The 12,916-nt window shown below is 42.9% G+C and overlaps 2 protein-coding genes across 6 annotated transcripts in view; one reads left to right on the forward strand and one right to left on the reverse strand.

Moving 5' to 3' along the window:
* Parp2 (poly(ADP-ribose) polymerase 2) overlaps positions 1-9,549 on the forward strand; it is a 30,172-nt gene extending 20,623 nt beyond the window's left edge. The window contains exons 17-19 of the transcript XR_003302931.2: positions 3,130-3,165; positions 4,182-4,284; positions 9,472-9,549. The gene's annotated coding sequence lies outside the window, so the exon portion shown is untranslated. The remainder of the gene's footprint in view (positions 1-3,129; positions 3,166-4,181; positions 4,285-9,471) is intronic.
* Tep1 (telomerase associated protein 1) overlaps positions 3,453-12,916 on the reverse strand; it is a 40,283-nt gene continuing 30,819 nt past the window's right edge. For 2 of the 5 annotated variants that reach the window (XM_026411993.2, XM_026411992.2), the window contains exons 40-55: positions 12,659-12,812; positions 12,346-12,558; positions 11,512-11,672; positions 11,166-11,279; positions 10,156-10,263; positions 9,649-9,781; positions 9,481-9,557; positions 9,234-9,366; positions 8,963-9,099; positions 8,677-8,801; positions 6,193-6,339; positions 5,949-6,045; positions 4,696-4,801; positions 4,373-4,590; positions 4,155-4,259; positions 3,453-3,916 (exon numbers count right to left, since the gene is read on the reverse strand). In XM_026411993.2, the coding sequence (XP_026267778.2) occupies positions 3,794-3,916; positions 4,155-4,259; positions 4,373-4,590; positions 4,696-4,801; positions 5,949-6,045; positions 6,193-6,339; positions 8,677-8,801; positions 8,963-9,099; positions 9,234-9,366; positions 9,481-9,557; positions 9,649-9,781; positions 10,156-10,263; positions 11,166-11,279; positions 11,512-11,672; positions 12,346-12,558; positions 12,659-12,812 (2,151 nt within the window). In that variant the 3' untranslated portion in view covers positions 3,453-3,793. Of the gene's footprint in view, positions 3,917-4,154; positions 4,260-4,372; positions 4,591-4,695; positions 4,802-5,948; positions 6,046-6,192; positions 6,340-8,676; positions 8,802-8,962; positions 9,100-9,233; positions 9,367-9,480; positions 9,558-9,648; positions 9,782-10,155; positions 10,336-11,165; positions 11,280-11,511; positions 11,673-12,345; positions 12,559-12,658; positions 12,813-12,916 lie in introns of those variants that run through there. The other 3 variants (XM_026411995.2, XR_013343790.1, XM_077800316.1) reach the window with 3 other exon arrangements.

Genomic DNA, 12,916 nt, shown 5'->3' on the forward strand with positions numbered 1-12,916 from the left:
TAAATTTGTCAGCTCTAAGATTACTTTTCAAATGTCTATATAGTTCTAAATGCTTATTCTCAACCTCTATATTTATCAAACTATTAATAACTTATGGGCTAGCACTAGTCTGTGAACCAAACTTTGAGGGTCTTTGCTCAAGATTTCCAAAACAGATATATATACCCAGTGCAGTGATGCACGCCTGTAATCCCAGCAGCTCAAGAGGCTGAGGCAGGAAGATTGCAAGTGCAAAGCCAGCCTCAGAAAATTAGTGAGGTCCTAAGCATCTTAGCAAGATGCTGTCTCAAAATAAAATATAACAAATGGGGGGGAGGGCTGGGGCTGTGGCTCAGAGGTAGAGCGCTCGCCTACAATGCATGAGGCACTGGATTCGATCCTTAGCACCCCATAAAAATAAAATAAAGATATTGCATCCACCTATAGCTAAAAAATAAATATTTAAAAAAATATATGTAATAAATGGCTGGGGATGTGGCTCAGTGGTTATGCACCCTCGGGTTCAATCCCTGGTGCCAAAAATAAATAAAAATAAAAATAGTTGGGGCTGGGGATGTGGCTCAAGCGGTAGTGCACTCACCTGGCATGCGCAGGGCGCTGGGTTCAACCTTAACACCACATAAAAATAAAATAAAGATATTGTGTCCACCTAAAACTAAAAAAAATATTTTAAAAAATAGTTGTATAAAAATTTAGTATATGAGAAAGATGCTTTTGTAGATGGGTAGGAGAGGATATGTCCTATGATCCCACAGTCTAGAGACTACAACTCTAGAACTTACCCAGGCACTGGGAGACACTCAAATTTTTCACTTAATAAGAAGAACCTAAAGGATAATTATGTTAAACATAACTGGATCTTCTCTTCAACTCCTCAGGTACATCCAGTGGTCCCTTAATGCATGGGGGACATGTTCCAAGACTGCTAGTGGAAACATGATAACACAGATGATGATATTGCGCCCTATATATACTATGCCCTGTTTTCTTTTCTTTCTTTTTGGGAGGATACCAGGGATTGAACTCAGGGGCACTCAACCACTGAGCCACATCCCCAGCCTTATTTTGTATTTTATTTAGAGACAGGGTCTCACTGAGTTGCCTAGTGCCTCATTTTGCTGAGACTGGTTTTAAACTATTGATCCTCCTGCCTTAGCATCTGGAGCTGCTGGGATTACAGGCACACACCACCAAGCTCAGTGTCTATGCCCTGTTTTGTTCAGACACATCTAGGATAGTTTTATTTATAAATGGGGCACCATAAAAGATTAGCCACAAGACTAATTGGATAATTATAACACTATACTGTAGCAAAAGTGAGGTGTTTGGTCTCTCTCTCTCTTTCAAACTATCTTGTAGTGTACTCAGCCTTCTTGCAGTGCCATGAGATAATACAAATCCTTTGGGATGAAATGAAGGGAGGCAAATGCTGTAGGCATTGTAATGTGGTGTTGGGCCACTATGCGAGGGCTACCTGAACATGAGCCCTCTAATATCATTACAGTTGATCTAAGTAAATAAATGGGAAAAGAGATGATTTGTGTTCTGGGTGGGCTGGGTAGGACGGAGCAAGACATCATCATGCTACTCAGAATGGCATGCAATTTAAAACTAATGAATTGCTTATTTCTGCAATTTCCCATTTAATATTTTCAAGCTATGGTGGAAAATAGGTAACTGAAATCACAAAAAGTGAAACCATGGATAGGGTGAACAACTGCATTCATTCTTACTAAAGTCTGTTCTTGTCTTCTCACAGCAAACGTAATATGATCCCACAAATATACTATGACCTGGGTGTATATCTCCAAGATAAGAAGTGAGGGAAAGACACTTAAGATTCAATAAGGCTGAATCTATTGAACATATAAGCCTACATTATTACCCATCTGATACTGCTAGCCTTAACAAGGGTGTTTTTGTAAAATTTTCAGGGAAATGGAAGACAGACAACTAGAGCTTCCTTCTGCCTATAACCCATAATTTTAGGAGAGAAAAAAACAAAATTAAAATTAGTCTCCCCCACTTTTTTTCCTAGGCAGTGTTGGGGGTTGTACCCAGGGTCTGGTGTATGCTAGGCAACCACTCAGCTACACTCCCATCCCTTCAGTAACTTTTAGAATAATGCATAGTTCTCTGCAGGATTTCTGGGTAGGATTATAAATCATAAATTTCAAATTAACCTCAAGTAGACCTTCCAGTCACAAGGTAAATATGGAAGTTGTGATCCAAAAGGTATATTTAGAGCCTTTGCATGAGGCAAATATGAAAAGATAGAAGCATGACCTATAAAAACATCAGCTGATATTCTTATCCTCTGGCTGAGAGGTCTTAGGACATTGGGAAGAAAAGGTAAAGTCCCTCAGATGACTTCTCCATGTAAAATCTGGAATCTGGGCAAAGTGACAGAAAATTGCAGTACACCTAAACTCCCCAAATTCTTAAAATCCATTTGTATCCCACAGTTCAGTGGTATATCTATGAGAGAATCCTATTGACCAGAACAAAATCCCTGTCATATAGTCCTGGCTTGTCTTATACATAAGTCCTTGAATTCTTGAAGAGTTTCCTTCTTCCTTAAGCCTTAGAAGGAGCCTAAAGGAATTACCTCATCCATAAGATAGAATTTTGGGAAAACAAAAAGGTTCTGGAGGGCTGGGGTTGTAGCTCAGTGGTAGAATGCTTGCCTCCCAGCGCTAGGTTCAATCCTCCGCACCACATAAAAATAAATAAATAAAATAAAGGTATTGTGTCCATCCACAACTGAAAAATAAATATGTATTGAAGTAAGTATTTAAAAAGTTCTTGTTTTCCTATAGTAAGACCATGTAAGTCCACAGTAAGTCCATGAATAGGAATGTTTCACCTTCCAACATGTTTGAGGCTTTATAAACCTCAATTTGAAAGAGACACAATTTTGTGATTTTTTTTTTCCAAGAATGTCAATTACTCTGGTGACTAATGTTTTCAAGTCATGTGGCAAGCCAAAGGAGACTGGGTCTGGTTTTAGTACCTTGGCTTCTCACCTTTCATCTGGGCAGTTGGTTCTGAGAAGAGGGCTGTTTCTACGTGAGGAACCTAATGTTGTCCTACTTACATTCCAGTTTTGTTTTGTTTTTTCTTTTGCAGTGCTGGGGATTAAACCCATGGCCTTAGACAAATGAGGTGAGCACTGTACTTATCCACTACATTCCCAGCCCTATGCTAGTTCTTTCTAAATGCCCTGATGCTGTACTGACTCAGCCTTCCTTCCCTCACTAACTTTATCTTCCATCAAATGAGAGTTCTTTAGCTCTCTATTCAGACCAAGTGTTGGTAAACATTACTCTTGTTCCTCCTCCAGAAATCTAAAGCAGTTTCAAAGAGTACAGATGTGGCTCACTTTCTTGCAGTTCTAGTAATACTTAATGTGAAATCAAAATAGAAACATATCAGAATATCCATATTCTTGATCTAAATGCACATGAGAACACAAGTAGGGCTGTACGTAAGAGTTTCTGACACTTTATTTTTATAATCTTACTAAGAAAATAGCCCCTGGGAGCCAGAGACTGGGGAGGCTGAGGCAGGAGAATTACAAGTTCAAAGACAGCCTTAAGAACTTAGGGAGCACCTGCCTCAAAAATTAAAAAAGGGCTGAGAATGTGGCTTAGTGGTTAAGTGTGCCTGAGTGCAATCCCCAATACCAAAAAGAAAAAGAAACAAAAAAAAAAGAAAGAAAATAGCCACTGGTATCTTCAGGCTTTGCATCTGTAGCACAAGTGGTATCATCCTTCCCATGAGTAGTGCACTTTCATTCCCAGCACAGAAAGTACACGTTGCCTTGTGTGTCTCCCACAGCAAGGTGCAAGGTAGAGTTGGGTCCCAGCCAAGGTTCCAAGCAGCTCACTGCTCCTTCACATCGGAACAGGCCCAGCTAAAAAAGGAATGAAAACAAGAGTTGGTGAGGGCTATAAAAGTAGGATCTCCTTCCTAACTTATTTTTCGCTCATGTCAGTGTCTTTTATTTAGAAACAGGTAAGTCAGCACAAGAGGGATTTAAGAAACAGATTTCTAAAAATCTTTTGCCCTTACCCTAAATTTGTTCTCTTGCAATATTCCATTAGCCCCTATTGGACATGCATACACACACACACACACACACACACACTTACCAGTTGCATACTGGGTCTCTCCCACAGCTTAACATCTCTATCCTTTGAAGCTGTCACCAGCAACTCAGGCAGCACATGGAGGGCTGTGACAGAGCCTGAGTGAATCTGAAAGGAATGGGACAGTGGCAAGGTGAGTCCTCAGTTAAGGAAGCATAGAAGCCTGCTATGTAGATCTAGAGCCTCCTCTACTACGTTTGTGACCCCTCCCTCAAACTCACCTTTCTACACTGCCGTGTCTTTAGATGTCTGGTTGTCTGCCAGGATTCCATGTTGGTATCTAATTCACAGCACATAGATGAGTCTGTTTCTGGAGTCTGTGTTTTAGGCATTTTTACTTTTTTCTGCCAGAGATGACCTGTGGTCCATTCTCCTTCAGGGGTGCATGCAGCCAGGTTCCACAGCATCCCATCAGAGCTGGCACACAAAAATGAGGACTCTGCCATTTTAAAGGGATAGTTAGAGCCAGATCTCAGGCCCTAAAGGGACTGCGAGGTCCCCTAAACCATCTTAGGGATCCTTGGGTCCTCCTATTCCCACTCACCAGATTCAGGTTTGGCCTGAGTTATTGTTATCTGGGTCCTACTAGGATTATCTAAATTCAAGTCAAAATCTGGGCTTCCTTCAAACTCTCCTGATTCCTTTTGTTTCTGTGAAAAGACAGGTAACTTTGTTTAGCTATCCATATCTGTTGGATGAAGCAAGAGTTTTCTGCCCTAGGATAGTCAGGATGCTTTTTTAAAAGTATAGTATAGGGCTGGGAATATTGCTCAGTTGATAAAGCACTTGACTAGCCTGTACAAGGACCTGGGTTGAATCCCTAGCACCACATGAAAAAAGATAAATATTATAATGTAGATACAGAGAAGTACACAAATCTTAAATGTATATTGCAAGGAATTTTTATACATGCATCCATGCCACTACCCCCAAAGTTACCCTCTTGCCCCTTCCTAGTCAATTCCAGGCTATCCCCAGAGCCAACAACATTCTGACTTCTGTCACCACAAGTAATTTGCTTGTTCTGGAACTTCAACTAAGTGCAATTGTGTAGTACAGACTCCTCTGAGTCCAGCTTCCTTTGCCTAGAAAAATGCTTATGATATAAGTCTGTATTGTTTCATTCATCAACATTCAATATAACATTCTTTTTTATTGCCATGTAGCATTCCATTGTATAAATATTTGACAAATTATTTATCTTTTTCCTATATATAAACTTTTAGGTTGTTTTGGTTATGAAAAATAAAGCTGCTATCATCATTCTTATACTTATCTTTTGAGAGAAGGTGCACTCATTTCTTTTAGGGATATGCTTAGAAGTGGAATCACTGGGTCATGGATAGGCTTTAATACGTAGCAGGTCAGGATTTAATAAACTTTCTGGAGACAAGGGGCTCATCCTTGAAGTAAACATCTAAGAAGTATCAGATGCCTACAAGGTAACTATCTGCTAAGCATGATGAGAGAGACAAGATGCAGTCCTTGCCTGCAAGATGCTAACATTCACAGCAGCAAGACAAGAGATGTGGGGGAAAAAATGCATTGAGAAAGCTCCTAGGTTTATAATTTCCCACAATGTTTAAGAAAGTAGAACTCTTTTTTGTACCAATGAAATCTCACATGGAAACCCAATATCTAAAGCTCTAAAATAGTGTTGCTCCAGCTGAAGGAGGATAAGGAGATTTGAAGCCAAATGCATTTCCCTTCCCCATATCCTGCATGATGGGCCTCGTGGTTTAAAAACACTGGTCCTAGACAAATGTCAGTTTTAACACATACCCAGATAGGACTTACCCAGAAAGAAAGACATCCAGGGTTCCCTGGCTGCAGGAAAAACACACCATACTCCTTATGGGTGGACAATATCACAGGATGTTGTGCATACTTTTTCCTGGTTTATAAGAAAGTGAGAGGCTGAGCCAGGACCACTTTTCTTAAAGACCTCAGCGTTTGTTCTAAGTTTTACTCTACTTCAGGGTAACCACTATCCCACTTTTTCTTTCTCCAGCTTAGGAGAGAAGAGCATTTCAGATCTTACCCTATTACAGAGGGAGCATCCCCTGGCTTCATGTGTAGTAATTCCAAATCTGCTTTGGCCAAGATGAGGGAACATCCATCAGGGGCCAGGCCCAGCCCTATCAGCACCCCCACATCTTGCAGAACTTGTTTCAGGTGAAGACTATAGCTAGAAAAATGTACATGGACAGACAAAGATCCTACTTTAGTTGACCTCCCTTAGTTCCCCATGAATTCTTCATGAGTGAAGCACAAAGCAAAAGGCACTAATGCCCCCTCCAAACCCTGTTCCTTATTTTTCTGTTTGTTTTTGCAGGACTAGGGATCAAACCCAGGACTTTGAGCATGCCAGACAAATTCTCTACAACTGACTGATGTTCTCAGCCCCTATTTTTCTTATATTCACCATCACTGTTCCTTTGCTTGCTCAAAGTAGGAATTGCTAACATTTTTATTTTTCCCTCATATTCCTACCTGCAACTGATCAATAAGTCCTGTGGATTCTTAAATACTTAAATCTGTACTTATACTTAAATACTATACACATACTTAAATCTGTATATTTTCTTCTCATCTCTACTGCCCATATCAGGGCTCACACTGTGTCTTCTCTTAGTATTTCTCCATCACGGTCCATCCTGTATATTATCACTAGAGTTCTCTCTCTAAAGTTCAGATCATGGGGAATAGGGGTGCAGTGGAACAGTGTGTGCTTAGTGTGTGTGTGCAACCTTGGGCTTGATCCTCAGCACCAAGAATATAAATAAGTAAATAAATGATAAATAAAATTCATATCATTATTCTATTCAAAATAATCAGCACTGTACTCTCTACAACCTAGCCCCAGTTTACCTTTTCAATCTAATCCTCCACCTGCCCAGCTGCCTCTCCCTGCAAGAACCCAAGATCTTGGCTACACTCAGAACATTATGTACCCTCATGCCCTCAGAACTTCATTAATGCTATTTCCTTTTCCAGAAACACTAAAAGAAGGGAACTTCTTTTACTAGTCCAGAAAAGTCCTTTCCATTCTTTATGCCCAACCTCAAATGCCAACTCTTTCCTACAATTTCTCAAATTCTGCAGTCCCAGGAACAACTATAGGCTTCCTTAGTTAATAAAATTAATTTGTTTTTTTTGGGGTTTTTTTTGTTTTTTTGTTTTTTTATTGTTGGTCATTCAAAACATTACATAGTTCTTAATACATCATATTTCACAGTTTGATTCAAGTGGGTTATGAACTCCCAATTTTACCCCGTATACAGATTGCTGTATCACATCAGTTACCCTTCCATTGATTGACATATTGCCTTTCTAGTGTCTGATGTATTCTGCTGTCTGTCCTATTCTCTACTATCCCCCCTCCCCTCCCCTCCCCTCCCCTTTTCTCTCTTTACCCCTTCTACTGTAAATCATTTCTTCCATTTGTATTATCTTGTCTTACCCCTCCTTTCCTCTTATATGTCATTTTGTATAACCCTGAGGATCGCCTTCCATTACCATGCGATTTCCCTTCTCACTTCCTTTCCCTCCCACCTCTCAACCCTGTTAATGTAAATCTTCGTCTCAAGCTCTTCGTCCCTACCCTGTCCTTGTTTCCTCCCCTTATATCAAAGGAGTCATTTGGTATTTGTTTTTTAAAGATTGACTAGCTTCACTTAGCATAATCTGCTCTAATGCCATCCATTTCCCTCCAAATTCTATGATTTTGTCATTTTTTAATGCAGAGTAATACTCCATTGTGTATAAATGCCACATTTTTTTTTATCCATTCATCTATTGAAGGGCATCTAGGCTGATTCCACAATCTTGCTATGGTGAATTGTGCTGCTATGAACATCGATGTAGCAGTGTCCCTGTAGCATGCTCTTATTAGGTCTTTGGGGAATAGACCGAGAAGGGGAATAGCTGGGTCAAATGGTGGTTCCATTCCCAGCTTTCCAAGAAATCTCCATACTGCTTTCCAAATTGGCTGCACCAATTTGCAGTACCACCAGCAATGAACAAGAGTGCCTTTTCCCGCATCCTCTCCAGCACTTATTGTTGTTTGACTTCCTAATGGCTGCCAATCTTACTGGAGTGAGATGGTATCTTAGGGTGGTTTTGATTTGCATTTCTCTGACTGCTAGCGATGGTGAGCATTTTTTCATGTACTTATTGATTGATTGTATGTCCTCCTCTGAGAAGTGTCTGTTCAGGTCCTTTGCCCATTTATTGATTGGGTTATTTGTTATCTTATTGTCTAATTTTTTGAGTTCTTTATATATTCTGGTAATAAAATTAATTTGTATCTGGTTCACACTGCCTGGCCTAGAGCTTGTCATCAAGTGGGCATTTGAGAATTATTCATTTAAATTGTCATGACCAGAAGCAGAAAACAATTGCCTGCACAACAACTAACAACCTATTGACCTTGTTCAGAAGCAGGAGTGGAGTTATTTGAATAAAATCCCTAGTACAGGGAAACGACCATTCCTACTACATTCACCCAGCTGCTTTGTTTCACCTGAAATTTCTGGATGTTGAATCCTTCTGTAGTTCCACTTGCCACTCACTGATCTTTTCATCAGCACTGAGGACAAAGAAGGTGTGTGCTGAGCACCAGATCAGAGCACTGACACGGCCTGGAGCCTGGTGTATAAGACAAGTTTCATTCATTATTTCTGAGGACACAGGATTAACTTTCTTTCCCCTCCCAGACATATAAGCAACCTCTAGCCCTAGCAAATACCAGGAAATACACAACCAGGGCAGAATTCACGTGGACAGAGAAATGAATTGCCTCAACTCACCTGTGCTGTGGCCACAGACTTAGCTTCCTGCCACAGAGTTAATTCCCCAACTTGATTGCCAGACACTGCCACAGAACCATCTGGTGCCCAAGCCACAGCAGTGATGGCTGCAGAACTCTTAGGTCTGTGTGTTTCATCTGCAAAAGGCAGGAAGTGATTTGTTAGGAGCTAAGCTACTGCTGGGCTACAAGAAATGACAGCAGTTACCCTTGACCTTCTCTGTTTTGGTAACACAACCCTCTCTCATGCCTTGCCTCTATACTTCACTTACCTGTTTTTTTAGGTACCTGCCAGAGCCGCACAGAACCATCCTCTGAGGAGGTGAGCAGGAGGCCTGAGGTCTCTGAAACAGCAGCTGCACTGACGGGGCCACTGTGTCCCAGGAGGGTGTGTTTTTGGCACACCTAGGAGGAAGGGTTGCAGATGGGCCATTGAGGGGTCTGACCCTACAGATGATTATCCCACATACCTTCTACACCTTCCTCCACCTCATTTTTTTTTTTTTGCAGGGAACTCACCAAGAGAGGATGCCACAAACGTGTGGCCCCATCCAGTCCAACAGTCACCACTAGAAGCTCTGATCCAGGCTGTCCAGCTGATAAGAGACAGACCAGGTCAGAAGAAGGAGAGAAGCAAAGGAGCAGAAAAGAGGCAGGGAGGAAGGGAGACAGGTGACATGTCACTACCTGGGCAGGGTTCCAGGGCAGCTGCACAGTGGCTGATGGGTCCTGAGTGAGCAGGGATGCTGGTCAGCTCCACGCCCTGATGGTCCCACACCTTCAAGGCCCCATCCCGGCCCACGGACACCACATGTTCCTCCTGCCCCCAAGAGCACAGAATCAGAACGGGGTCATACTGAGAAGGTCATGGGAAGTAGGACTCCCTCTAAGAGCATCAGGGACTGGGAAGATGTCAAAGAATGAGGAGAACTCAGGAACAGTGGAGTTGGATGGCTCAGGCCTACAATCCTGCCACAAAGTCATGATACTAGGATGCCATATTTTCATGTTTCCATCTCTCTATATATTTTTCTCGCCCTCTCTCTTTCCTCATATCAACCCTCAGCCTCAACCCTATAATCCAGTCCCAAGTATCTCATTCTTTTCACTCCTAGATTAGGTACTCAATGGTCCAGCCTCCCAAAGCCCCCTATCATTTCTAGAAACACCCAGAAAAGTCTATTGCATTCTCACCACAGCCACTACAGCGCTCACGGCACTCTGATGGCCCCGGAACTGGCCAAGCTGCTGTCCCGAATCTGGGTCCCAGAGCCCCACAGAGCCATCCGTGGAGCAGGAGAGCTGCAGAAGCAGAAGTCAGAGGAGTGGGACTATTGGCATCTCTTCATCATCTCTGTATGTTCACAATGTGGACTGGAGGGTAATAAGCCTTGTAATCAAGAGCATAGGCTATCCAGGGCTCAATCCCAGCTCAACTATTCATTGCTTTGTGATCTGGGGCAAGTTTATCTCTCTGAGCCTTGGGCTGCTCAACTATTCAAGGAACATAATGATAGTGTATCTCTTTTGAGACAGTGATTTGGGGGCTGGGTGCCTCTATATAAAGGACTTAACACTCTGCCTGGTACACAGAGCATAAAAATTATTATTCTTATGATTAATATTACATCAATCAACAAATCCAGATAAAGGTGAAAAATCCACAATGCTAAGGAGAGCTCTGTCTGTCTAGAAGGCAGGGACAGGATAGACTATTCAACCGATATTCCCTCCTTTCTCATCTCTTCTCTACAGTGGGAAACTAGGCTTTACCAACACTGAGTGCAAAATTTGAGACTCAAGTTGTGCCTTAGAACCAAAGAAGTCATAGCAGTACCTTCAAGCTGCAGAGCCAGGGCATCCCAAGCTCTAAAGAGATAGTATTATCTTATTGTTAAGAACATGGGCTTTTCTATCAGAATGTTTATTGGCTTAGCTTTATAATTGACATGACTTTGGAAAATGTTCTTTATTCTATCTGAATCTGTAAAACAAAGATAAACAAGTAGGTACTTTACAGGGTACTATAAAGATTAAGTGTAACAATCTTATTCAAAGAGCTTCGAATGAGCCTGGCACTCAGCAAATGGCACTAAGTACTTTGTAAATGTTAGATATGATTATTATTAACAAGTTCTAGAAAAGGAGTGTTGTCTTCCCCCAGGAATACTGCTGGACTCTGCTGCCCCTGTTCTGGCACTCACCAGAAGGTTGTCTTTGGTCCAGGAGCATCCAGTGACCCAGTCACGATGACAGGCAGGGAAAGAGCAAATCAGAAGAGGGGTTTGGGGCATCCTCACGTCCCAGCAGAGAAGATTCTGGATAGGTTCCAGGACAGCAGACAATCAGGATCATAGGAGGGAGATAGGAACACAAGGGCCATTTCAGGTAAAAAGTTTTCAGGAGAGAGAGCACAAGAGATGATAGAAAGATTTGCAGGAGATTTGGCAGAGCAAAAAGCAGGAGGAAGTGCTGGGAAATGGGCTGTTTAAGAAATCCAGGAACCCGAAGGACTGCAGGGCCCTGGGGATATGTCCCTGTTCAGCTTACCCGATCCCTGCCCCCAGTGGCCAGTCTGCCTCCATCAGAGCTGAAGCTGCAGCAGTTTACAGGGCCCTGGTGTCCCAGGAGCTCAGTGTCACAGGGAAAGTCTTCTGCCTTAAGCGGCTGCATCAGCAACTGCCTTGACCACAGCCGCACCGTGAAATCCTCTGCATTGGAAACAGAATAGAAGGATTTCTGAAGGAAGGAGCAACATGGTCCTGGGAGGCCAGAGACAAAGGCAACCACGTGGGCTAAGGGTGATGTCTAAAGCTACAGCTTCAAGGGTGGGAGGCAGTGAGTCACTTGATGTGGAGAGGCTCTGGGCAAGGGTCACACAGAAATGCTCGGCAACTCCCAGCTCCAGCTCTGCAGCTTAGGCAAGGAGCATGGCTCCACACCTCTCTCTAACTTCACAGGGCAGCTGCTCCAGGGCCCTCCCCTTCTCAAGGGTGCAGTGTCACTTTCAGCTTACTATCCGTGAACATCAAGCCTCTAACCACAGAGAGCCAAGCCCATTCTGCATTTTCACCTCACATCTCTCTCTCCTCCTGAAGGAAACCCACGTGTTCACACTGTTATGTGTTTCTCTCACTGGGCAGAAACTCAAAGCATTACTGGGAGTTTAGAGTTCCCAAAATGAGGGTAGGGGAACAAGAAGAAACAGTCTACAATGATTATAGAAAGACAAATGCATTCAAAGCACCATGAAAGTTGTAAGCAAACAGACATTGCCTATGCGTATGTGTTCTCATACATACATGTATATAATTATAACTTGAAGGCAGGTATCAGCATATTTAAAGGAATGATTTGGTAATCCTGCCCACTGCTCAGTAGTACCTGAGGCAGCAGCCAAGAGTTCCTGGGAGGTGGCCAGTCCCAGCACAGGCTTCTGGGATCTGGACAGGAGCCAGAGGGACTGGAGGGAGTGTTCCTTGAGCACCCAGCCCTGCAAGGATCCGTCTTCTGCACCACTCACCAACACCCTGGAGCTTAGCCAGGCCAGTGCAGATACTGCTACATCTAGCACCTGACACTGAGCTCCCTGGGAACCTATGGAGTGAGAGAAGAGAGTAAGACATTTAAAAAGGGGTGGAGCAAGACGTATGCTCTTTCCAAAGGTACAAAAACCCATCCACTTTCCCTTTGGTACCTGGAGAGATTTTGTAGATCCTAATGCCATCTGCTCTGTACCCAACAGCCACCCGGTCACCATCTGGGCTGAGAGCCACAGAAAGGGCAGGAGAGACAGGAAGAGAGCCCAGGCATCCCCGGGGCTGTCCCAGAGACCCTGACCACACTTGAACCTAGGAACAGGGAAAAATGACTTAAGGATACTCCATCTCTACCACCCGGTACTTCCCACTAAAGGTATAGTCACCCCAGTAAAGTCCTTCCATGAGAACTGCCC

The sequence above is a fragment of the Urocitellus parryii genome, chromosome 6, assembly GCF_045843805.1.
Source record: "Urocitellus parryii isolate mUroPar1 chromosome 6, mUroPar1.hap1, whole genome shotgun sequence".
Classification (NCBI taxonomy): domain Eukaryota; kingdom Metazoa; phylum Chordata; class Mammalia; order Rodentia; family Sciuridae; genus Urocitellus; species Urocitellus parryii.